Source organism: Monodelphis domestica, chromosome 5 (genome assembly GCF_027887165.1).
Source record: "Monodelphis domestica isolate mMonDom1 chromosome 5, mMonDom1.pri, whole genome shotgun sequence".
In the NCBI taxonomy this organism is placed as follows: Eukaryota; Metazoa; Chordata; class Mammalia; order Didelphimorphia; family Didelphidae; genus Monodelphis; species Monodelphis domestica.
In genome coordinates, this window is record NC_077231.1 from 194,057,147 (window position 1) to 194,080,843 (window position 23,697).

The 23,697-nt window shown below is 38.9% G+C and overlaps 1 protein-coding gene across 2 annotated transcripts in view; it reads right to left on the reverse strand.

The window, feature by feature from the left end:
* The window catches only part of WASL (WASP like actin nucleation promoting factor), a 99,491-nt gene extending 81,205 nt beyond the window's left edge, over positions 1-18,286 (reverse strand). For both annotated transcript variants that reach the window (XM_007504239.2, XM_007504238.2), the window contains exon 1: positions 17,839-18,286. In XM_007504239.2, the coding sequence (XP_007504301.2) occupies positions 17,839-17,970 (132 nt within the window). In that variant the 5' untranslated portion in view covers positions 17,971-18,286. The remainder of the gene's footprint in view (positions 1-17,838) is intronic.
* Between the last annotated feature and the right edge of the window lie 5,411 nt (positions 18,287-23,697).

Below are 23,697 nucleotides of genomic sequence, written 5' to 3' on the forward strand. Positions count from 1 at the left end.
TTGTCCCCTCACCTTTCCCTATGACAAGCAACAATCTTGACTCATCTCAACTTTGATTTCCATTCAGGCAATTCTAGAAAGATCTTGGAGATCATCTAGTCTTTTCTATGAGTCTAAGAATAATTCTAGCCTTGGTATAAATCCCTGTCATCTATATCTAACTCCAGCAGGGTCTTCAATGTAACTTAGCAAGTACCAATTAAGTGCTTATTACATGCCAGTTACCAAACAAGCACTGGGAATACAAAGAAAGACAAAACCATTCTAACCTTTGAAGGACTCACATTCTAATTCAGAGGACATGTAACTAAGTACATGCAAGATCTACCACAGAGAAGATAAAAAGGAGTTTTAAAGGGAAGGCACAAGAAGCTGGAGGGTGGGGAAAAAGTTTTCCACAGAAAGATTTATGGTGAATCTTTTTTTTTTTTAAACCCTTACCTTCCATCTTGGAATCAATACTGTGTATGGTTCCAAGGCAGAAGAGTGGTAAGGGCTAAGCAATGGGAATTAAGTGACTTGTCCAGGGTCACACAGCTGGGAAGTGTCTGAGGCCAGATTTGAACCTAGGACCTCCTGTCTCTAGGCCTGGCTCTCAATCCACTGACCTACCCAGCTGCCCCCTTAAGGAGAATCGTGATAGAATCTGATAAAATAGGAGGCTAAGGTAAAGAATGAAAGCTTTGTAGGTATGATATCTAGTACAAAGGCAAAGATGTGGAAGATGGAAAAGCAAATAATAAGTAGGCCAGTGTAACAGAACTGAATATCTGAATGGGAATAAAATGTAAGAAGATGGAAAAGATAGGAAGGGTAAGTCTGTTTCAGTCCTTAAATGCCTAATGGAGGACTTTATATTTGATCCTCAAATTAACGGGGAGACAACTGAGAAGGAAAGGTGACAAAGATGTAGAAAAATTGCTTTAACATTGCTAAGCTAGAAGATCTAATGAAGCAGGGAGTAATATAAGGCAAAAAGAAAAACAACAAAAAAGGCTACTGTAATATTGAGAGAGAAAATCTGGCAACAGATCAGGTCTCATAGTCAATATCTCAATAGTTAGTGAAACAGGTCCTATGGAAAAGGCACTATCTATCCCCTACTGTTAACCAACTGCCACCCACATATTGGGAAAGCTAGCCTAGTTAGACCAGTGGTAAGGGCAGGGTTTGGGAGAAGAGAAGAGGTACTTCATTCCCAGCTCTTGAGCTTATTTAACAAAGAAATAATTTTTAGATGAAGAAAAGTAAATGTGGGAGATTGAGATGGACTTTTTCCTGCCTTTTTAGTAAAATACAGCCTGACCCAAAAAAATCTGCTAAAAGTGAATATGGGATTTGAGTTGAGAATATATATATTTACCAAAACTATTTACCACTTCTGCCACATGGTACAAGATATCTAAGGTAGAGTCTAAATAGAAGGATGGAAGAATATAGGGAGACTGGGATTTGAGTATAACAAACATTTAGAATGTATTTCTCATTGTCATTTGTCTCCCATAACCAATCAACACCCACAGGATTAGTTGCCAGACTGCATCTGGTCACTTCCAAGGATGATGGCTATAGACACTGGACTGGAAATAATACTATTCCCAAGTCAGGGTCCCAGGTTATCTCGAGCCCAGGCATCTGAGGTGAGATGCTGATCAAGGTGGTATTTCTTTGGTTTGCCTGTTACAAAATACTGCTTTAGGTAGGTCAAGTGAGTAATACTTCTTGCAGGTACTAGAGTCAGTTCCTGAAGACCTAGAAAGTTCTTAGCACCAAAGTCCTTTTCAATTATCTAATGGTTCAAATACAGAAACTGATATTTTATTAATGGAAATGACTCTAAATAAGAGGCATTACTATCTATTTTGCCACTGCCCCTTAAGGATTATGGGACTTCTCTGATTTGGAATTAAAACTTTTCTTAGAATCAGAGCTCCCGGAAAGCAAGTAATATCTTACTTTGCATATGATAAAGTGTTTAATAAATGTATATTATTACCAATTTTCTCTCTCAGTGAGGCACTGTGGTACAGGGGAGAATCAATAATGTCCCATTTGTGACTATCTCCTCTTCCTATATCCAACACCAAGAACTGTTTTTCCTTCATAAAGTCATTTTCATCCCTAGTCACTCAGCCGCTGCACATTAGCTTCTCATTTCTTTCCTTTTCTTCTTTTTGTCAAAGAAGCTTTGACTAGTTCTGTTTCTGACCTGGATGAGGGTGCCCCTGCTCCCAGGAAGCTCACCACTGTTGATATGGGGACTTAAGGTAGACCCCTGAACACTGAAGACAAGCACCAACCTCAACCTCTCCAGTAGCAGTAATTACAGGCATTTACCATCATGAGACTTCCTTATTTCTTACAAGGTAAAATTTAAACTTCAAGAAGTTTTCTCTTATTTTTTAATCTTTCTGTAAACACAGTGTTCTAACCAAACTGGTTCATTCATTTTTCTCCAGATGTGCTGGAAACAGGTTACTTAGTTATACCATTATCTTATCTAGAATGAATTTCCCTCTTCTCTCTTAAGTTCTTCATGTTTCGTGTCCTTTGTGAAATCTTCCCTTGCTTTTTCTTGAGCTCTTAACTTTTTTTGGGTAATATTCACTTGACATCTATCATGTTACAGTTATCTCATTACTGATGTTATTATGTACTGTTAAGTACTGTTTCTCCACTCAGGGACTGGCGTCTTATGTCTCTGTATTCCCAGTGTTCAGAGCTGTTCTATACACACAGTGTGCCTTTAATAAATGTTTGAGCTTTTTAAAAACTAAAAGTAAACAGCATAAATTAAGCTCCCCCCTCCCTATAACAATCTAGCTTCAGATTTATAGTTTTGATCTATTAAAATGTGTTCTAAATCAATACTCAACAAATTAATTTTGAGTATACAAGTCAGTCCTAAATTAAGCTAATAAGTCTCTATTGTTTACTATACCTAGAGGTGAAGAGAAGCCTACCAAACCAGATAAAAGTGAAATATTTATCATACCACAGCAGATAGAGCAAAGTGCATATCTAGCAATTTCCACATAATCTTATCTAGAGAAATTTCTATGCACCATGGCAATGGGGCACCCAGATTTGTTGAGTCTGTTCTAGATATTGTCCTCTTCTAATATAAGCCTGCATCAGGCAGCATATTAGGATTAAGAATATATACTTAAGAATTAGAAGAGTTGGAGTGATCCTTATTTCCATGATTAGGTGTGTATCACTTTTGTTTAGTGTGGTTAGGTCTGTTTCTCCATATGTAATCTAGGAATATTCTTCAAAAAAGTTTGATCTAACCATTAATACAGGAAAAAAAAAAGTCAACACTAAAAGACACATAAGAAGGCTCCAAGCATGCTGGAAAGACCTTCTGTGGAGAATTTTCAGGACAAGATCAACATAGAGTCATGGATATCAATATTGAGGAGATCACAGATGTATAAAACATAATAAAGTAGAAAGTTTTTTGTTTAAAAATTATATAATATATCATAATATTTAACATATTTGCAATTCCCCCAAACACTTTTCCAAAACCTGCATAGAAGTTTAACAATACTTGTCCCTTGATAATTCAGTTGAATTTCTCTCCTCTCTTATAAAATTCTAACATCTCAAGTTGTTCCTCTGTACCTTTATTATTTCCTGTCTATCTACTTAGCCTATTTTCAGACTCACAACTCCTTCTGGAAAGAGATTTCTATAGAAAAACTACACAAGTTAAAATAATGCTTCACTTGAAAAAAGATCAAGGGATCATTTTGTCTAGTGTGACAAGGAAATCACTTTAAAAGACTGATATATATTAATTTAAGGTCGCCAAGGAATTCAGCTATGTAATTCCTTAATGAAAACTCAAGTCAGCAGTCAACCTTTTATGGAGTTTAATTACAAACAGGAGGAAGAAAAGTGAGAGTGAGAGAGAGAGTGAGAGAGTGAGAGAGAGAGAGAGAGAGAGAGAGAGAGAGAGAGAAGGGAATAGGGCTTAAATATCCCCTCTGTTTAGGCTGGGCCAAAAGGCCCAAGCCCTTAGATAGCTGAGGCAAAGAAAAGAGATCAGTTCCTATCACTCACGTGACCAAAATGGAGAAACAGTCTCAGGGGCCTCCACCTCCAGCTTCCTTCAGAGCAAGCTTCTCAGAGCACAACCTCTCAGAGCAAAAACTCTCCAACCTCCCTCAGTCCTCAGGCCCCACTATCTTTAAGGAAACCATCCAAGTTCCTTCCCCTCAGTTCTCACATCTACCAATCACTGTCCATGTCTTCCCTGTGCCAATGTGCCTCTAGCTTAACCCAGGACCGCCCAGAGGTCTGTGGCTTTGCACATGTCTATGGAAGGTCATATTCTCAAATAATTAAATCTTGATCCTTTGCTGCAGCCCTTCCTAAATTCTGTTACTCTGAGCAGGGTGGAGATTGGAAGTTCCAAGACCTGGTTCTGTCATTCCAAGTATCTCTATTGTATCAATTCTAAAATCAATCATGACTCAAAGAACTTCCTGTTCTATGCTTAAGCATAGGTCAAAGCCCTTTCCATTGTTCAGCAAAAGGTTTCTGTCCTAAAGTAATCTTAAGAAGGGAGGAGGAGGAACCTCCCATGCCAATGGGGTCCACATTCCAATAGAGTTCCCACTATCAGTAGGAAATTCCCTACAAGCATGAAACCTTCCAATGGTGAAATTTCCAACATTCACAAGTCTAAGAAATTTTAAGGTTTACACTAGCCACAGAAAAGATGTCAGAAGAGAGGTGGAGAACACTGAAATACTGAGAGGAAGAGTTAGTGTGTTTCCTTCATTCCCATACACCAAGGACTTTTTTGTCTGTGGTTAGTGTTGGTGGAGATCAAGAGCCAAGGGGTCTACAGAGAAACTACTAAAACTTTACCACCAGAATGTAAACATCTATCTCTCCCCAATCCCTGAAACATTCCCAACATGTGAACAGTTTCATAACAAAGTCAATGGGACAATTTCCAATGAAGATGATAGCAAGAAAAGCCATAAAGTAGATTGGCACTCCCATATATATTCTAGCAATGATATAAAAAAGTCACCATTATTTAGTGCCATACCCATTGAACTACCAAAAAACTTTTTTACTGAATTAGAAAAAACTATAACAAAGTTCATTTGGAAGAACAAAAGATCAAGGATATCAAGGGAAATAATGAAAAAAATGCGAAGGAAGGGGGCCTTGCAGTCCCAGATCTCAAACTATACTATAAAAGCATTGGTCATCAAAACAATATGGTACTGACTAAGAGACAGAAAGGAGAATCAGTAGAATAGACTCGGGGTAAGTGACTTCAGCAAGACAGTCTATGACCCAAAGATCCCAGCTTTCGGGACAAAAATCCACTATTTGATAAAAACTGCTGGGAAAATTAGAAGGCAATATGGGAGAGATTGGGGTTGGATCAACATCTCACACACTATACCAAGATAAACTCAGAATGGGTGAATGACCTGAATATAAAGGAGGAAACTATAAGTAAATTAGGTGAACACAGAATATTATACATGTCAGATCTTTGGGAGAGGAAAGATTTGAAGACCAAGCAAGAGTTAGAAAAAAAAACCACAAAATGTAAAATAAATAATTTTGACTACATCAAATTAAAAAGGTTTCGTACAAACAAAACTAATGCATCCAAAATAAGAAGGGAAGCAACAAATTGGGAAACAATCTTCATTACAAAAACCTCTGACAAAGGTCTAATTACTCAAATTTATAAAGAGCTAAATCAATTGTACAAAAAAAATCAAGCCATTCTCCAATTGATAAATGGGCAAGGGACATGAATATGCAATTTTCAGTTAAAGAAACCAAAACTATTAATAAGCACATGAAAAAGTGCTCTACATCTCTTATAATCAGAGAGATGCAAATCAAAACAACTCTGAGGTGTCACCTCACACCTAGCAGATTGGCTAACATGACAGCAAAGGAAAGTAACACTGGAGGAGATATGGCAAAGTTGGGACATTTATCATTGCTGGTGGAGTTGTGAATTAATCCAACCATTCTGGAGGGCAATTTGGAACTATGCCCAAAAGGCGCTAAAAGATTCTGCCCTTTGATCCAGCCATAGCACTGCTGGATTTGTACCCCAAAGAGATAATAAGGAAAAAGACTTGTACAAAAATATTCATAGCTGCACTCTTTATGGTGGCAAAAAATTGGAAAATGAGGGGATACCTCAGAGAGTAGCAATCAAGATTTCAAATCAGGGTACAGTAAAAATAGAAGTTAAACAAAACAAATAGGAAAATATGTTTTAATAATAATAGCAACTAATTTTATAAGGCATTTTACAAATATTATCTATTTGACCCTCAAAACCACCTTTGATCAATCAATCAACATTAAGTATCAGTAGAAAATTGATTTTAAAAAATCAAAACAACTCTGAGGTTCCATGGCTTACCTATCAAATTGGCAAAGATGACAACAAAGGAAAATGGTAATTGTTGGAGGGGCTGTAAAAAGGAAGACAAAATAATGCACTGTTTGCGAAATTATGAACTGAAAATGATCCTAGAAAGCTTTCTAAGTTTGTTTAAAAAGTCACTAAAGGGGGCAGCTGAGTGGCTCAGTGGATTGAGAGCCAGGCCTAGAGACGGGAGGTCCTAGGTTCAAATCTGGACACTTCCCAGCTGTGTGACCCTGGGCAAGTCACTTAAGCCCCATTGCCTAGCCCTTACCACTCTTCTGCCTTGGAACCAATAAACAGCATTGTTTCCAAGGCGGAAGGTAAGGGTTTAAAAAAAAAAGTCACTAAATATGTCCATCCTTTAAAAACAAACAAACAAAAAAACCTTACCTTCTGTCTTAGGCAGAAGAGAGGTAAGGACTAGCTAGGCAATTGAAGTTAAGTGACTAGCCACAGAGGAAGTTTCTGAAGCCAGATCTGAAACCCAATTTGAACCCAGGGCCTCCCAACTTCAAACCTGGCACTTTGTTCACTAAGCCACCTAGTTATCCCAATATGCACATCCTTTGATGCAGCAATACCACTAGTAGGCATATATCCCCAAGGGATCAAAAGAGAAAGGGTCTATATGTACAAAAATCTTCCTAACAGTACATTTTTTGGTAGTAAAAAACTAGGAACAAATTGAATGCTCATCAATTGGTGAATGGATGAACAAATTATGGTATATGAATGTTCTGGAATATTATTGTTTTATAAGAAAAACTGTAAACATGGACACTTCAGAGAAAACTGATAAGGCTATAGTTGTTAAAAACTGGCAAAAAGTAAAGTGAGCAGAACTTGGAAAATTTACACAATGACTACAATGTCAAGAAAAAACAAATTTAAACAACCTCCAGGAATAAGAGCAGAACCAAGAGAACATTATACGTAGAGACTGATACATTGTAGCACAATAGAACATAACAGACTTCTCTACTAGCAGCAATGCAATGATCCAGAACAATTCTGAGACCTTGGAAAAAGAACACCATCCACATTCAGAAGAAGAATTGTGGGAATAGAAACACGGTAGAAAAACAACTCCTTGATCACATGGGTTGAGGGGGATATCACTGGAGATGTAGATCCTAAACGATCACCCTAGTGCAAATATCAATTAATATGGAAATAATTCTTGATCAATGTCACATGTAAAACCCAGTGGAATTGTTCCTCCGCAATGGGAAGAAGGTGGGGCTAGGGGAGGGAAAGAAAAAGAATCTTATAACCATGGGAAAATATTCTAAATTAATTATATAAAATTTTCCAAAAATTAAAAGACAAGAATTCTGAGTCAGTGAAATGACCAATCATGACACAATAAAGCTAATAATGAAGCATTTAATGAAATTTGTGGTTTTACAAATGATTTCATTTTTTATATATGGAAAACTTCATAAATATTGCCTAGTTTTGTCAAGCTCATAATAATAAAAAAAAAACATTTAAAAGTTTTTTTTAATGAAATCAAAGAACCTAAAATGCTCAGATAAAATAAGCTAAACTACTACAGTAAATAGTATGTTAAATTATATCAAATAATTGCAAAACAACCAAGGTGCTATTAGTTGAAATTCTTTCAGGAAGAGGTTCTCTCTATATTTAGCCTTTTCCCTATCTCTCATTTTTGGTCCCAAAGGGTCATATTGCTTCCACACCTATTTTTCTATGAGTATAATATCAGAGAAAAATTCATGTTATCCCAATTTCACACTATACTAATATTATAACTGTATAATTATGTTATCTTATGATCCTACTGTTGCTATTAGCACAAAGGTACTGCAAAAGATAGATTTGGGGGGAGCAAACTATATGATACAGCATATTTTTATGCATTAAAAAACTTCTGATTCATAAAACCATTTAATGTTTAAAATATAGAAGTGTTCAACTTCACATGTGCAAAAACTTCTAGGATCTATTAAGAGTGAGCAAAGAAATAACTTATTTTCCCTCTGGGAATCTTCACAACAAAGAAGAATTTATTAATAAGCTAAGTATTCATTAATGCTAATGACAGCTTATGTTATGACCACTTTAATATTTAAGTGCTCTATTTTCTAATTTGATTCCATAAGAGTGGCAGCAATGCAAATATCAGTATCCATTTTAGAGACAATAATACTGAAGTTCATAGAAGGTAAGTGACTTGTTATCAAGGCCAAGATTGGAATCCAGGCTGATTCCAAGACCCTTCTTATTTCCATGAGACCACATTCCCTGCTATAAAGAAAGCTACAATTCCTAGAAAGATTTATAATTTATAATGAAACTGCTATATTTGTAAAGAAAAAAATGTATTTTATTCACTAGAACAGAACTGAAAAAGCTGTTGACAATCTGACTTTTTATTAAAATCACAAAAAAGTATAGCATTAGGATTTGGATTTTGTTAAAGGGATTTTCTTAATTTCTCCCCGTCTAGCTTAAGAGGGGAGAGAAGGGGGCAGCTGGGTTGCTCAGTGGATAGAGTCAGGCATAGAAACTGGAGGTCCTAGGTTCAAATCTATCCTCAGACACTCCCTAGCTGTGTGACTGTAAAAATGGAGATTTGAACCCTAGACTTCAATCCCCAGAAGTCCTTGGTACTTCTCAGAATTCCCTATAATCTCACCTGAGTGCGAGATCAACAAATTATTATTTAAAGGGCTCTCCGCCTTCGCGCACTCTCTTCTACTCAGATTGCAACATGTTGTAAGTAGGCTGTGAATGGGCTGATCAGCCCTGGTAAGGTCCACTTTAGTAGCTGAAGTGAAATACAATTATAATCCCCACCTCCCACATTTATAAAAATGTGATACCAAGGAGCTGGGAAGTTAATCCCAGGGCATATAGTACCCCCAGAGCACTCCCCAAAGAGGTGCATCTCTCATTTATAACTCTTCAGCTCACTTTACCCAACATCAACAGTACAGAGGTTTGGGTTTTTCCTAGACTCCTCTACCACATTTTTTGTAATGATATCTAGATTTCTTGATGATGTTCTAGACCCAAAATGAGTTTTACTTTTTTTAAATATGTTTACCAAGGTTGAAAGATTTGCTACGTTTGGCATAGGCTTTTAAAAATGCCATACAGCAACTTATGTGAAATATGATAGTGGATTTGTTTGTTATTGTAATTAACTGGACTATTAAGAATTTGGGGGATATTGATACCTACATATTTGTACTACTGTTCTTTATTAAAAAAAACTGTTACTTTGTAAAATTCCTTTGCTTGTACTCACAGTGGATCATGGCCAGATATGAAGAGGAAATGGATCTCATTTTTGGTGAGAAAACCTTGTATTCTATATTTTCTTAGCTGACACAATGTGTCAATAATTATAAGCGACATTTTTAAAACTTTTATTTTATTTTTCTTGCATGTGCAATATACTATTTCAGTTTTTTGTTTTTTTCTCTCCTTTTTATATTTGAAACACATCACCAGTATTAAGGTTTTCGTTAACTTTTTTGATTTAGCAGGAATATAAGTTTAACATACATTTGTTATAATGTCAATGCATGCCCCCAAAACTTGAGACTATAAAAATGATGCCACTAATTGTTTAAAAAAAAAATTGGTGGGTGGGGGGCAGCTAAGTGGCTCAGTGGATTGAGAGCCAGGCCTAGAGACTAGAAGTCCTAGGTTCAAATCTATAGCCAATACACAGTATTGACTCCAAGATAGAAGGTAAGGGTTTAAAAGAAATTTTTGGAACTTTGCTTAATGATTCCGTCTGATTCCAGTACAAGATATACATAAGAGCCATTTCACAGGGCCAAAGAAGCACAAAGCAAAACCTGAATTGTGCCAAGAGCACACAGATCAACAAAGAAACCAATCCAGGAAGCACTGATGTACTTCTAAACCAACACAAAGGACTTGAACCTAGTGTGAAGATTCAAGGTTGTGCCGCTTAACATACATTAAGATGTAGGCCTTCCTTGTATCCACACTCTTCGTGAAAATACCTACAGACTGAGTATTCCAAACTTGGCTCCTAACCTGGCTCCTACAATCTAGTCCCTTTTCTGTCTTTCATAGTGTGGCAAACTTTCTGTAGTCCTGGCTACTGACTGGGTAAATGCTTAATTGCTTATATAATTTTAATTGGGCCCTAATTCAATGACCTGTTATAGATTTATTTTTCCTTTAGTTAGAATTTTTACACATAAGACTTTGATAGTCTATATTTTCATCCAGAGATTATCTTTTTTATTTGGATTTTTCTGATGTCTTTTTAATTTCTCTCGCCAATTGATTCATATACCTCATAACTCAACCATGCATCCCTAAATGATCCCTGTGCTTTTTCAATCACCATCTTCAAGGGGGGGAATTAAAAAATATTATTTTAAATTGCGAAGTTTAAATTCCTTATGAGAAGAAATTTTAGGTTAAGAAACATGCTACCTCTCTGAATCCAGAAGTTGAACTGTTTGGAGAAGACACCATGAAGATGCCTCCAGACCACAAGCTGCAAGAGAAGATCAAGAATGAGCTTTGGGTGTGGTTGATTGAAAATTTATTTGTATGTATATTTTCAAGCCAAAGGGGACTGCCCCCTAACTGGTTTTTTGTCAATGCATCTAGCAATTATTGGTTTTGTTTTGTTTTTTCCTCTTATCCTCAAATTATTGTAATCTTTAAGTTGATTATGTTTTCATGATCCTTTTGGGGAAACTGGGTTCCCAATAACAATCAAATGGGGGCATGTAAAAATGGAGATTTGAACCCCAGACTTCAATCCCCAGAAGTCCTTGGTATTTCCCAGAATTCCCTATAATCTCACCTGAGTTCTCACCTGAGTGTGAGATTACAAATTATTATTTAAAGGGCTCTGCCTACTTCACACTCTCTCTTCCTCTATTCAGAGATTGCAACATGTAAGTAGGCTGTGAATGGACTGATCAGCCCTGGGCACGTGGCTTATTATTTTGTATCCTTGATTTCTAATAATCTTTAATAAACCTCTGAAGATATAATACTTTTATTACTAAAGACTAATTTAACTGTTACAGTGACCCTGGGCAAGTCACTTAACCCCCATTGCCTGGCCACTCTTCTGCCTTGGAATCAATTCCCAGATGGAAGGTAAGGGTTTAAAAAAAAAAAAAGAGGGGAGAGAGGTTTCTCCTCTCAGGGTTTCTCAATAGATCAGAGAACTGACAGGTTCAGTGAGCAGTGAGCCAAAGCTGAATATTCCATTACCAAAGAGACCAGGACACTTCCTCCCCACTACTTTGCAGAGGTAAGTAGGTTTCATGAAGGTGGAACAAATGCATAACATAATTTATTTTTCCAACGTGTTGATAAATTTTGCAATTTCCCCCCCTCTTTTTCCTCTCTTTAAAAAATGCTTAGGATGGCTCTCTGGGCAAGAGTTGGGAAAAACCACAGGTGATATAAAAACAAAAGATATCAGTAAGCATCTATTAAAATAAGCAGAGAAATCAGCAAAACCATGCAATATCTAGCCCTTAGCAAAAAAACTAACTCAATTTAAAATTAAAAAGATTTCAGAAGTTAAACTGATAAAAATCATAGCTCTTGCAAACAAACATCTAATTGTTCTACTTCCCTTAGTGTACATTCAAAGCCTTTCTTCTCTTTAATTCTCTCATTAATCCACCTATATGACACCCATAACCTCTCTATAAGCAAGGCAACCTCACCAAATACTTCTCTGTAAAAATGAGGCCATCCATGAAATAGCTCCTTTTTCTCCAACTCTATATATTATAAATCATCTCAATGGTATCTCCTTGCTTTTTAATCTAGACTCTGGAGAAGTCAGCCTTTCTCCTTGTATATTTAAATGTCTACCTGTGTCCTTGATCCCATTCCCTCCCAATTTATCTCATCCAGAAATTTGCCTGCTTAGATAATTTTTCTCTCTTTAATTTTCAAATTTGTTATCCCGCTTGTCCTTCCCTATTGCCAAACAGTTCCAAATCTACTCTCTCATTCTTCAAAAATTTCCATTTTTGTCTCTAAGACAAATAATTTATAATCCAATAATTTACATCACTCAGAAACCAATCTTCTCACTATTCATCTAACCATTAGACTAATCCTGGTCTTTATTATCTCTTTCCTGAAATATTGGACTCCATACTCAAGAGTTTCTCCTACTCTTCCAACATATCCTCCAAGACAGCTGCTAAAATAATTTTCCTAATGAAAAGGTCTGACCACGTTACTCACCTGGCCAAATATCTTCAGTGGCTCCCTTTTGCCTCTAGAATAAAAGCATAAAATCTTTAGCTTAGCATTTAAAAACCTTCTTTAATTTGACTCAAACCTATTTTTCTCTAATTGTTTCACACTGTTCCCTTTTATGTACCCTCCCTTCTCGCTAAATTAGACTATTTATCTATCTCCAAACTCAGCAGACTCTCTATGCCTGGAACATACTCCATACTAAAGGAGTCTCTCTCCATCGTTTTATGCTTACCCCAGTTGCTGCCTCCAACTCAAAACCTCTCTTGATCCTACCAGCTGTTCCTCCTCTGTCTCTGAATATAATTTCCTCATACTTTATAGTCAGATTATTTTATCTTTGTATCTCTAGCATATTACTAGACTATATGATGCCTAGTACATAGTAAGTATTTATGTTTTGGTTGAGTTGAACTGAATAGGGGATATTAAAGGCAGGTCAAAATAAGTATAACATAAAATGAAATATAATAGGGAGAAAACAATACGTAAGGAGAACCCAAAGGCAGAGGTAAAGTGGGAAACATGTCCAAATGGGCAACACAAAAGGATGATTTGGCAGGTCAATGGAATGTCTTGAGCCAATGACAAGACTTCAACATATGGGAATTGGGGATTCTGAAGGTGAAGGGGTAGGTCTGATACCAAAGGTGAACTTAGAGAAAATTAACAACACTCCATCTTATCAGGAGAGATAGATACTTGAAGTGACAAAGATTAAGACTTTCCAATGACTAATTCTTTGTCCTAGTTGTATATTCACCTCCTGCACTGCTGCAGAAAACCTCTGGGCATGTTTGATGAATAGTTAAGTCTGGAGGAAGATTGTGTGAAGTTAAAATGGAAAAATCGATTAAAGTCAGATTGGTTTGGAGGGCTTTTGAATCTAAAGGAACAAATACTTTATTTGGGAGATTACAGGAAGTCCTAAATGGATTTTAGGCACAGAAATTATTTAATCAGATCTATATACAGTCCAAAGAAGTTTAATCTAGAAAAGGTAGGAATGACTGGACAGAATAAAACAAAGTCTGAAGTAGCAGCAATGATTTTCTTTCACACTATTGAAAAGCATTTTATTAAGCATCTAAACTCTGGTGTTATGGAAAAGAAGTTGGTCAGAGGGCTAGAATTGTTCTGCCAGTGTGATCTTGTTGATCTTGTCAACTTGTGATCTTGTCAACCTCTCCAGGTCTTACTTGTGAAATATGGGATTTTACAATAGATTAGCTTTAGGGTCTCTCCTAGCTGTAAACTATAATCTTAATAATAAGTTATAAGTATCTTGTAAAATATAGAACACCTCTTCTCTACTGACTAATTGGGTAGATACAATATAATTAAAAATAAAAAATAATAAAATAATAAAAATAAATAAGTTAAAAGGTAATAGTGGACTTTCTAGTATGGACAAATTCTGAGGAATAGGAGCAGAGCATATTTATCTTAATCAAGGAAGGTTTCTTGAAAGAGATGAGTTAAGTCATTTGAAAGAAACAAACCAGAAGCAAACATACAGAAAAGTAGCACTCTATCCTATCAAGGGAATCAGGTAGTGGCAGTACTCCTCTTTAAGGCTTGCTTGCCTTGTCCCTCAGTAAAAGGTTACATATATTTACTTCCACTTAGAACATGTAGAATTATTCTTTTCTATAAAAAAGTTTTTCGTTTTGGTTTTAAAGGAGCAGTGTAGGGGTAGTGAACAGAAAGTCAAGTCAGGAAGACATGTATTCAAGTCCTACCTCTGACACTTGCTTGTGTAACCATGGACAAGTAATCACTTTAACTTTCAGTGTCCCCAGGCAACTCTTTAAAATTATAAATTATAAAGGAGGTGATCTGTGTTGTTAGAACAAGTTTCCTCAGTGGAAGTTCCAATACCAATGAAAACACAGGTCCAATAAAAACAGAAAAACAAAATAAACAAACAAAAAAAAAACAACCAAACCACAGAGCCAGATAAGAAAATTTAACCTGTGATTTAATAAGATTTAATAAGATTAATCAGAAATAGGTTTACTTATTTTGAAAACAATTGCTGGGGGTAGGGAGATGTCTAATAACAATAAGTACATCAGTACACTTAAAAACACTTGTAAGATATATAGTTTGAAGACTTATCTCCTCCACAAAGCCTTATATACTGAACTCAAATCAAGTGTAGACAATATAACACTCTTAACAACCTGGCGCATTATCTGTTCTTCTACAGTGAATTTCCAACATGCTTAAATACTACTACTGCTTATGATTACAGAAATATACCATTATTCAGATGGCCCCAAAAGGCATCTACATAATTATTCAGCAAGAATCTAAAACAGAATTTTCCCTAAAACAAAAATATTTTATTTAACACTAATCAAGACCCTTAAGCCTTTGATGATTTCCTATAACTTCTAGATAAACAGAAGCTCCTTAATCATGCATTTAAAAGCCCCCAAAATTTAGTTATCCACTTATCTCACATTCTTGTCCCCTTCCAGCACTCTGTTCCTGATAAACTGGACTATTATCTAGCTGTTCTGAGAACTTTTTTTGACTTTTGAGAATATTTTGACTTCAGATATACAAGCATTGCCCCATGGCTAGAATCACCTCTCAGAATCCTCATCACCTTTCAGGACTTATCTCCTTCATGACTGTTCCATTTATTAAAGGTTTTCCATATTACTTTGTATTCTCTATTTATGTTTTAACACCCTACCCCTTACCTCTGGCAGAATGTGAGCTCTTTGAAGGCAGACTATTTCTTCATTGTCACTTTATCCCACAGTGCCTATCATAGTGCCTTATTATTTCTAGAACTGAACTGAATTCCATCCAGAGAGGTGTAAATAGGGTCGTTAAGGATAAGTGAAGAGCAAAGAGTTTGTTTTGTCTGATATTGAATGACATGACAAAAGTGGTTGGAAAAAAAATAATCTTTTTGGTCTACTACACTTCAAACCACTGAAACACAATGTTATTCAGTATTAAGAGTGTTCAATGGTCTTCCAAACCAGTCATTCTTCGAAAGTGGGAGAATCAGAATGCAGCAATAGCAATCTCACAGTAATTACTTAGTATACTTGTATACAAATGTTATTTCCCTTCCTGTCTGATATGAAAAATTACTTCCTCTTCAATTTGGAAAATGTAGCAAGTGTAATAATTTGATTAAATTTCAAAGGATATCTTAACTATAAGGTAATTCATTACATACATATATATACCTATACCCACATGTAGGATTTTTTTTTCAAATTCTAAATATCTTTCAATGGAAGTAGTGTGCTACGATCTTTACAGAGATCTTTGTAAGAATAATGCTCTTAAGAAAACTAGTGGATAGAGGGCTGGACCTAGAGTTAGAAAGATGTGAATTCAAATCTCTCCTAAACAATTTCTAGCAGAGTGATTTCTAGGTAAGCCACTTTAGTTTCCTGGGCTACAAATAAAAGGATTATAATAACACCTGCCTTGCAGGGTTATTGTGTAAAAAGCACCTGGCACATAGGAGGCACTCTAAAAATACTCAATTCTTTTTTCTTAAAATTTGTATATATGATTTTTATTGTTCAAGTGATTATTTAAAATTACTTTTTTAAATTAATCATGCAAACAGGAATCTAAAGTTTAAATAAATATTTCACACCTGCAAAAATAGAAAATATGGATATAGACAAAAGTCACCATAAACCACAAACTTCTCCTTCCTATCATTGTCGTTGTCATCAACCCCTTTACCTATGTCAACTCATTGCCCAAATCTCCTAAAACCTATGCTGTCTCAGAATCATTGCCAAACATTCATCAGTTTAATTTGAAAAATGTTTATAAGTATTTGTAATTAAATAGAATGATCCAGTCTATAAACTGCAATTCTTGCACGGTATACAAAGGGTCGACTCCAGAATAGTTAACAATTAATCTGATAACATTCCTGAAATTTTCTAATCCTGACTTCTTGTACAAACAGGTGTAGCCTGGTCTAACATAACTTAATATTACCCAGGAAGGTTGCTGCATGATTACATCTCTCTGTTAAATTTTTTCCCCTTATGCTGTGACTCTGGTCCCGGGTCGCATAAAACTCTGCAGGTGGTAACAAGTAAGAGGAAGAACTAAGCCAGCTCTCCAACAAACTTAACCACAATCCTGCCCCAAGCCACCAGCAGGGAGAAGCAGCCCAAGTTTGACAAGGCCTACACCACCACTATGCAAAAAACCTCCCCACCCCCAGAACTACCAACAGCCCAAGTAACGAACGCTTCCGTCAACAACACAATTTTCCCCTTCCCACAGTAGAACGGCTCGCTCCCAAACAGCCATCTGGGGTTGGAGTTAGCCGACGCACCACCCCAAACCAAGACTTCAGGCTCAGCCGCCCCTCCACCCTTCCCCGGAGCTGAGAAGTAAGAGAATGTTTCCACTGCGCATGGCGGAGAGGAAAAAAGCATCCATTCCCCGCCCCCCCCACTCCTTTTCTTCCCTCCACCCACCCCCCAAGACCTCCCCAGTGGAAGGCAAGCACTGGTAGGGGAGGGATGGAAGAAGGAATCAGGCCAGGGTGAGAATGTAGGAGAAACAAGCTCCGCTGGAGGAGCCGCAGCATTTCCTGCTTTAACCAGTCCTTTCGATTGGAAACGGAAGGGCCCAGGGAAGTGCTTTGAATACAACCCCAAAGCACCCAAGCATTTTGCTTCATGAGCCCAAAGCCGGGGGCGGGGGGCCGACTGCTTCCTGGCACACTTCATTCATTTCTAAGCTTCCGTCTCCCCATCATCTTTTCGGATGATGCTGACGACTACTCGGGGGTTAAGTGAGTCCGGAGAGAAGCTCCTTTTCTGAGGTTGGGGAGACTCCCGGGGAGAATGAACCCATCTCTCGCCAGCCCCCAGCGGCCTGAGAGTAAAGTTTGAGGAAGGAAGGGGATAAGAGAGGGGGCGGCGGAGATGGCGGGGAAGGGAACACTGCCGCGGGCCCCTGCACCCCCAGACTCCCCGGCGGGTCCTGAAGGGAGGAAAGTGACACTGCCGCGGGCCCCTGCAGCCCCAGACTCCCTGGCGGGCCCTGAAAGGGGAAACCAGAGGCAGCGCTACTGGGATGACCCCCTGCCCTCTGCCCTTTCCCCAGATGGAGGCGGTGAATTTCGGGAAACTGACCACACATTTCTTGCCGAGGAAGCTGAAAAGTGCCTCGTTCTCCTGCGGGGTAAGGAGCAGCGAGCCCACGTTGGTTACTCTCCTCGGCGGCGGCGGCTGCTGCTGCTGCTGCAGCGGCTGGCTGTTGCTCATGGTGGCGGGGGCCGGCGGAGCCGGGGCCGGGGCCGTGTCTTCCTCGTCCTCCTCCGCCGCGGGGCGGCCGGGTGGCTGTGGTTCTCCCCCTTGCAATGACAGGGGCGGGGAAGAGCGAAGTCAGAGCCGCAGCATCTCGCAAGGATTCTGGGGGATGGAGGACGAGGAGGAGCCGGCCGCAGGCGGGGGATGGGGGAACCTCCTTTCGAGCTTGGTGGTGGAGGGAGATTCCCAGCTGCTGGGGCTTCGCTGTCTGTGTCCTCAGCGACCAGCTACGGCCCTAAGCTCACGACTTTTGCTCTTCACAGGCAGTGGCAGAGGCAGCAGCAACGGCGGCGGCAGCAGCTGCGGCGGGGGCCGCACAATCCAACATGGCAGCGGGGGCGGGCGAGACCACAGGACACGGGAGGCGGGGGTGCGCGCCGGAAACTCACGGCCGCCGAAGTCAAAGCAACCTTTCTCCTCCCCCCCCGCACCTCATCCCAGTCCGCCCGCCCAGTCCTGACCCGCAAGCTCCGCCTCCCCGGCCCTGCCTCCCTTCCGCCCTAGGTAGGAGCGCAGTCGGTATGCACTGTAGCTAGCTAACCTCCGGTGCGCAAAGGTGACGACGTGCCCTCGGGGTCCCCTTCGTTCAGAAGTCGACCGGTTGGCACGCTGAGTCCGCAGTTTTCCAGTCAGGTCCCAGCCGGAATTGCTACCGCTTCTGGGAGACTAGAGAATCGGGTGTGGGTGGAGGAGGGAATCCCATCTAGACACTTATCTCTCCGTGCCCGAACCTTCTGGCAGACCTTGACCTCATCCCCAAGAAATGGGACTCGTTTGAGGTTTCACTAAAAGAAGACGTGCGCCCCTTGCCCTCCAGCCCCGGGCACCTCCACCCAGACAGCGTCGCCCTAAACTGCAGGTGTCCAAGCGTTTCTCCAACTTTGTTTCAACTTCCGAGGGACGAAAGGCTGCTCTCCAGCCCCGCGAGTCTGTGAAAGCACGAATGGCCTGCACCTTGTGGCCAGGCTGCCTCTGGCTGAATCTAGAAGGGAGTCCTACTCGCTGGAGGTGTGACACCCTCCTGGACCTGGCTGAAGGCTTTGATTTTTATTTGACTCCATTTAGGCAGACTCATTTGGGAATGTTACCGGTAACAGGTCTCCAACAACTATAAGAAGTCTGATTCTAACGTGCCTGGCACATAGTAGGCATTTAATAAGTGTTTATTGGATAAATGTAGAAATTGTTGCTGAATGCTTTGAGATAAATGTTTTTTAAAATCAGTTTTGCTTATTTTTGTGCTGTGCTGAATGCTAATATAACTGAATTGTGTGTTTGGTTCAAGGCAACTTATTAAATATTTGCATTTAGCCAGGCACTGCTCTGGACATGTGACAAAATGACAGAAACAAAAAACAACACATTAATCCTTAGTCCAAAAACTCACATTCTAATGAGGAATGAGGGAAACATTCATTGATAAAAAGGGATATACATACGAGAGAGATTGGAGGAAAAGCACTAGCTTTAAAGGAAGGTGGGATTTTAGCTGTAACGTGAAGAAGTCAAGAAATGGGATGAAAAAGAAAAGAATTTTAGATGTGAAGAACACAGTAAAAATGCAAAAAGTTGGAATGTCTTGTGTGAGAAATAGCACTCAGTCAACCACTGGATCTGTGAGTATGTGGAAAAGGGTAAAGTGAAAGAAGTCTAAAAAATAAAGGAGACAAATAAAAAGGCCTCTAAAAGTCCTGGATGAAATTGGACAATTGGAGTTTATCAATTGGGGGTTATGAAGTGGTCAGACTTATTAAGGTTTAGAAAGATTAGGCAGGTAGAGGATGAATTGGCATGGAGAGAGACTAAGCAGGTAGATGAACCAGAAAGTTCAATTCTCTTGGAATATCTGGAGCTATTATTGCCTATATAAATATTGGAGTTAATTGCTGCCTTGCATCCATCATAAATCTTTTATATGTTCATATAGGTGTAATATATTCCCATTAACAACTATACTGCCTGGATCATAGTACATTCTTAATAAATGCTTATTGATTGATAGATTTCCACTGCCCCTTTGGTCACCTAAAAATGATTCATCAGAGTGTGATATTTGAAGACAGCTAGGTTATAGGGTAGATACTTCACTAGCTTAGAGTCAAAATGACCTGAGTTCAAAGCTAGCCTCAGATCTTGCTTATTAGCTGTGTTGTCCTAACCAAGTTACAGTCTCTGCCCCCTTTATCATCTGTAAAGTGGGGATATAACACCTCATAGAGTTATTGTGTGGATAAAATTAGATAAAATTGATAAAGTGCTTTGTATACTTAAAGTTTTATATAAAGACTAGCTATTATTATATACCAATGGTAGGAATGGGCACATGAAATCATATGTAGCACAGATAAGCTATTATCCAGTTTCAGGAGGGGTGTTTTAGCTATTCATAGTAAAACAAGTACAGTTTAAGCCCTGATCAGTTTATTTTCTATCAACAGGCCAGGAACTATGTATGTAAAGGGAACCCCCTCCCCCAGTACACGTTAACCATAAGGGTAAAACTTTATTTGGCAAAAAATAGAGTCAATAACCAGGGAAAATACCCCTTCATACAAAGTATAGTCTCCTAAATATTCTCATACTGATGCAAGAGATCATACATCTAGCCACTAGCCTCCCCCAACAACTTCATGATTTTTGATCTTTGACTTACATTATAACAGGTACCTCCCTGTGGTAGGAGCCAAGGAGGCTAACCTAGAATTCTCTAAAAAAGCAATGAAAGTTTCTTCTAGATTTATTAGTCTTAAGGACTGAGGCTTAAACCATTGATACAGCCTCCTCCTTGCCCAAGTATAAAAGCCTAGTGAAGCAAGAGGCTCTTCAGGTGTATATTATGGTGACAAATGAGGTGGCAAGGCTGCTGCATCTAAAATATCAATCTTGTAACTGTCTTCCTTCCTTTCTTAAAAAAACCCTTACCTTATGTCTTAGAATCAATACTATTTATTCATTCCATGGCAGGAGTGGTAAGGAGTAGGCAATGGTGTTTAAATACTTTCCCAGTTCATAAAGTCATGAAGTATCAGAGGTCAAATTTGCACCCAGAGGGGGCATCTGGGTAGCTCAACAGATTGAGAGCCAGGCCTAGAGACAGGAGGTCCTAGGTTCAAATCTGGCCTCAGACACTTCCCAACTGTGTAACCCTGGGCAAGTCACTTAACCCCCATTGCCTAGCCCTGACCACTCTTCTGCCTTGGAACCAATACACAGTATTGATTCCAAGATGGAAGGTAAGGGTTTAAAAAAAAAATTTGCACCCAGAACCTCTGGTCTTTAGGCCTAACTCTCAATCCACTGGTGACTACTTAGCTGCTCTCTAAATACTTTCAAGTAAACTTTTTGTTAAGTGTTATAAGCTACAAGTGTCTCATATTTCAATTTAAAGCCAGAATCACTAGATAGGCCTGAGCAAAGTCTGGTCTATAATAACCTCTCACAAATCCAGCTCCTGAAAACCATCAATATCTCCCTGTTTCTGGCTATACTTCATTGCTATTCCAGTGTACTTTCATAGTTACACTTCTTTTCTTTTTCTAAAGCTATCCAGAATAGTTACTGTTGTCATCTGCTGGAGTGTGCTGAAAATTTGTAACATCTAAAAAAAAAAAGTACCCACAACATGCTTTTAAATTTAACCTGCATTATTTTATATATAACCTACATTTTCATATAACCACTTTCTCTACCATTTTCTTAAATCTTAGTCAATAAGCAAAACAAAAAAATCCTTATTTGTAGCATATGCTAAATTCTAAATTAATTAAACTCTCCCCTAGACTGCTAACCAGGCTGTCCTGAGACTTTTTGGTTGACTCCAGTATGTCCCTGTTTTGCTGTGCTGCTTTGAGCTCTTGCAGTTATAGAATTCTAGGGTTTCTTGCTCAAAGAGAATAACTTTCTCTTTTGCAACTACTCTTGTCTAAATCTAATCAACACATTTCAGCTTTTTTGCTAATCAGGACACATCTGTGCCTAGTCAGCCTGCCAGAAAAATTACTCTATGTTTCTTTTCCAGTCGACTCATTCCTTCCTGTTTAAGGAATTCCCAAGGCTTTTTATTGATAACCTTGATATTTAAGTCAGGAAGAGTCTATGCTCTTCGATTCCTGTAAGAAGAGCAATGAACAAGAGTCATTGCTTTGAGAACTGAGAGGAATCAGATATGGAAGGTATTGTAAGGTAAGGATTCTCAGTCTTTTTTTTTTTGTCATAGATTCCTTTGGCAATATGTTGAAATCCATGGACCTATTCTCAAAATAATGTTTTTAAATGCACAAATTAAAATACAAAGGAAGTCAATTTATCAAAATCTTTTTTTAAACCCTTACCTCCTGCCTTAGAACCAAAACAAGAAAGTGGTATGGGCTAGGCAATGGGGATGAAGTGACTTGCCCAGGGTCACACAGCTGGGAAGTGTCTTGAGGTCAAATTTGAACCCAGGACCTCCCATCTCTGGGCCTGGCTCTCAATCCACTGAACTACCCAGCTGCCCCCTATCAAAATAGTTTTTAAAAAAATCAAGTTAACAGGGAGGTGGAGTCAAGATGACAGAGTAGAGGCATGGAAAGCTGGAACCATTCTGAGAATTTTATCCAATCAACCTTAAAATAACACTTCAAAATGAATACTAAAGAGGTAGATAGAAAGGGTCAGATTAGCTCAGGTGAGAAGGTTTTGGAGCCCACAGCAAAGCCCCACCAAGGAGTACAAGTGCAAGTTAATAGCAAGCCCCCCAACTCCACATCCACTGTTCTAGGTTCTGAACCTCATTCCAAGCCAACTTTGAGACTCTGCCTAAGCCAACAGCTTGAAGTTCTAAGCCATAGCACAAACCCGAAGTAAGGTCCCAAGCCATAGTGCTATGATATGCCTGGCTTGTATAGGCCCAGAGTGAGGCTCCAAGCCCAGCGTGAAGCCCCTAAGCCCTAGTGCAAAGCAGTCAGCAGTACACCTAGCTGGGGTGAGCCCAAGAGGAGGTCTAGAATTCTTGCCCAAGCTTGCAGTGAGAACCTTGTGAACCTTAAAAATTCTCAGACCCTACTTCATAAGGTTTGGTTAAGACCATTCCCCATTTTAAACAATGCAGGAACTTAGATCAGGAATGTGAGACCTCTACTCCACCCCTACTTAAGCCTGCTTTAGGGGAAGAAACTCCTTGCTGAACAATGAAAAATACTTAAACCCATACTTATAGTAAGACAAAAGTTCTTAAGCTGTGCCTATTTTTAGATCTAATACAAAAGGGTGCTAAGTACCTATAAAGGTCAGGCAACTTGTGAATTTACAAGGAGCAAAGAGGTGAGACACTTACTCTGAGGTTTTTCAGGTGTGAACTTAATCAAAAGTTCAAGCCTACTTAGGTGTGAATTAAGAATGGTCTGTCCTTTGGAAAACGTCTACTGTGATTGGTAGATGTGAGAACTTAGGGGAGGTGACATAGGAGAAAATTCCCTTTAAAAGGAGATGAGAAACTGAGTCTCAGAAACTCTTGCTGGAACTCCCTCTGAGGAGGCTCTGTCTCAGGAGAGACAGCTGAATTGGAGGAGGCAGTTGGTGTCTATCTGAACACTAGAATCTTTGCTTGGACAAACTGACAAACTCTTTTAGGGCTTGGGCCTGGGCTGGCTGAGGCCGGCCTATCTTTTTCTCATTATTTCCTTTTTCTCTCTCTCTCCCTTT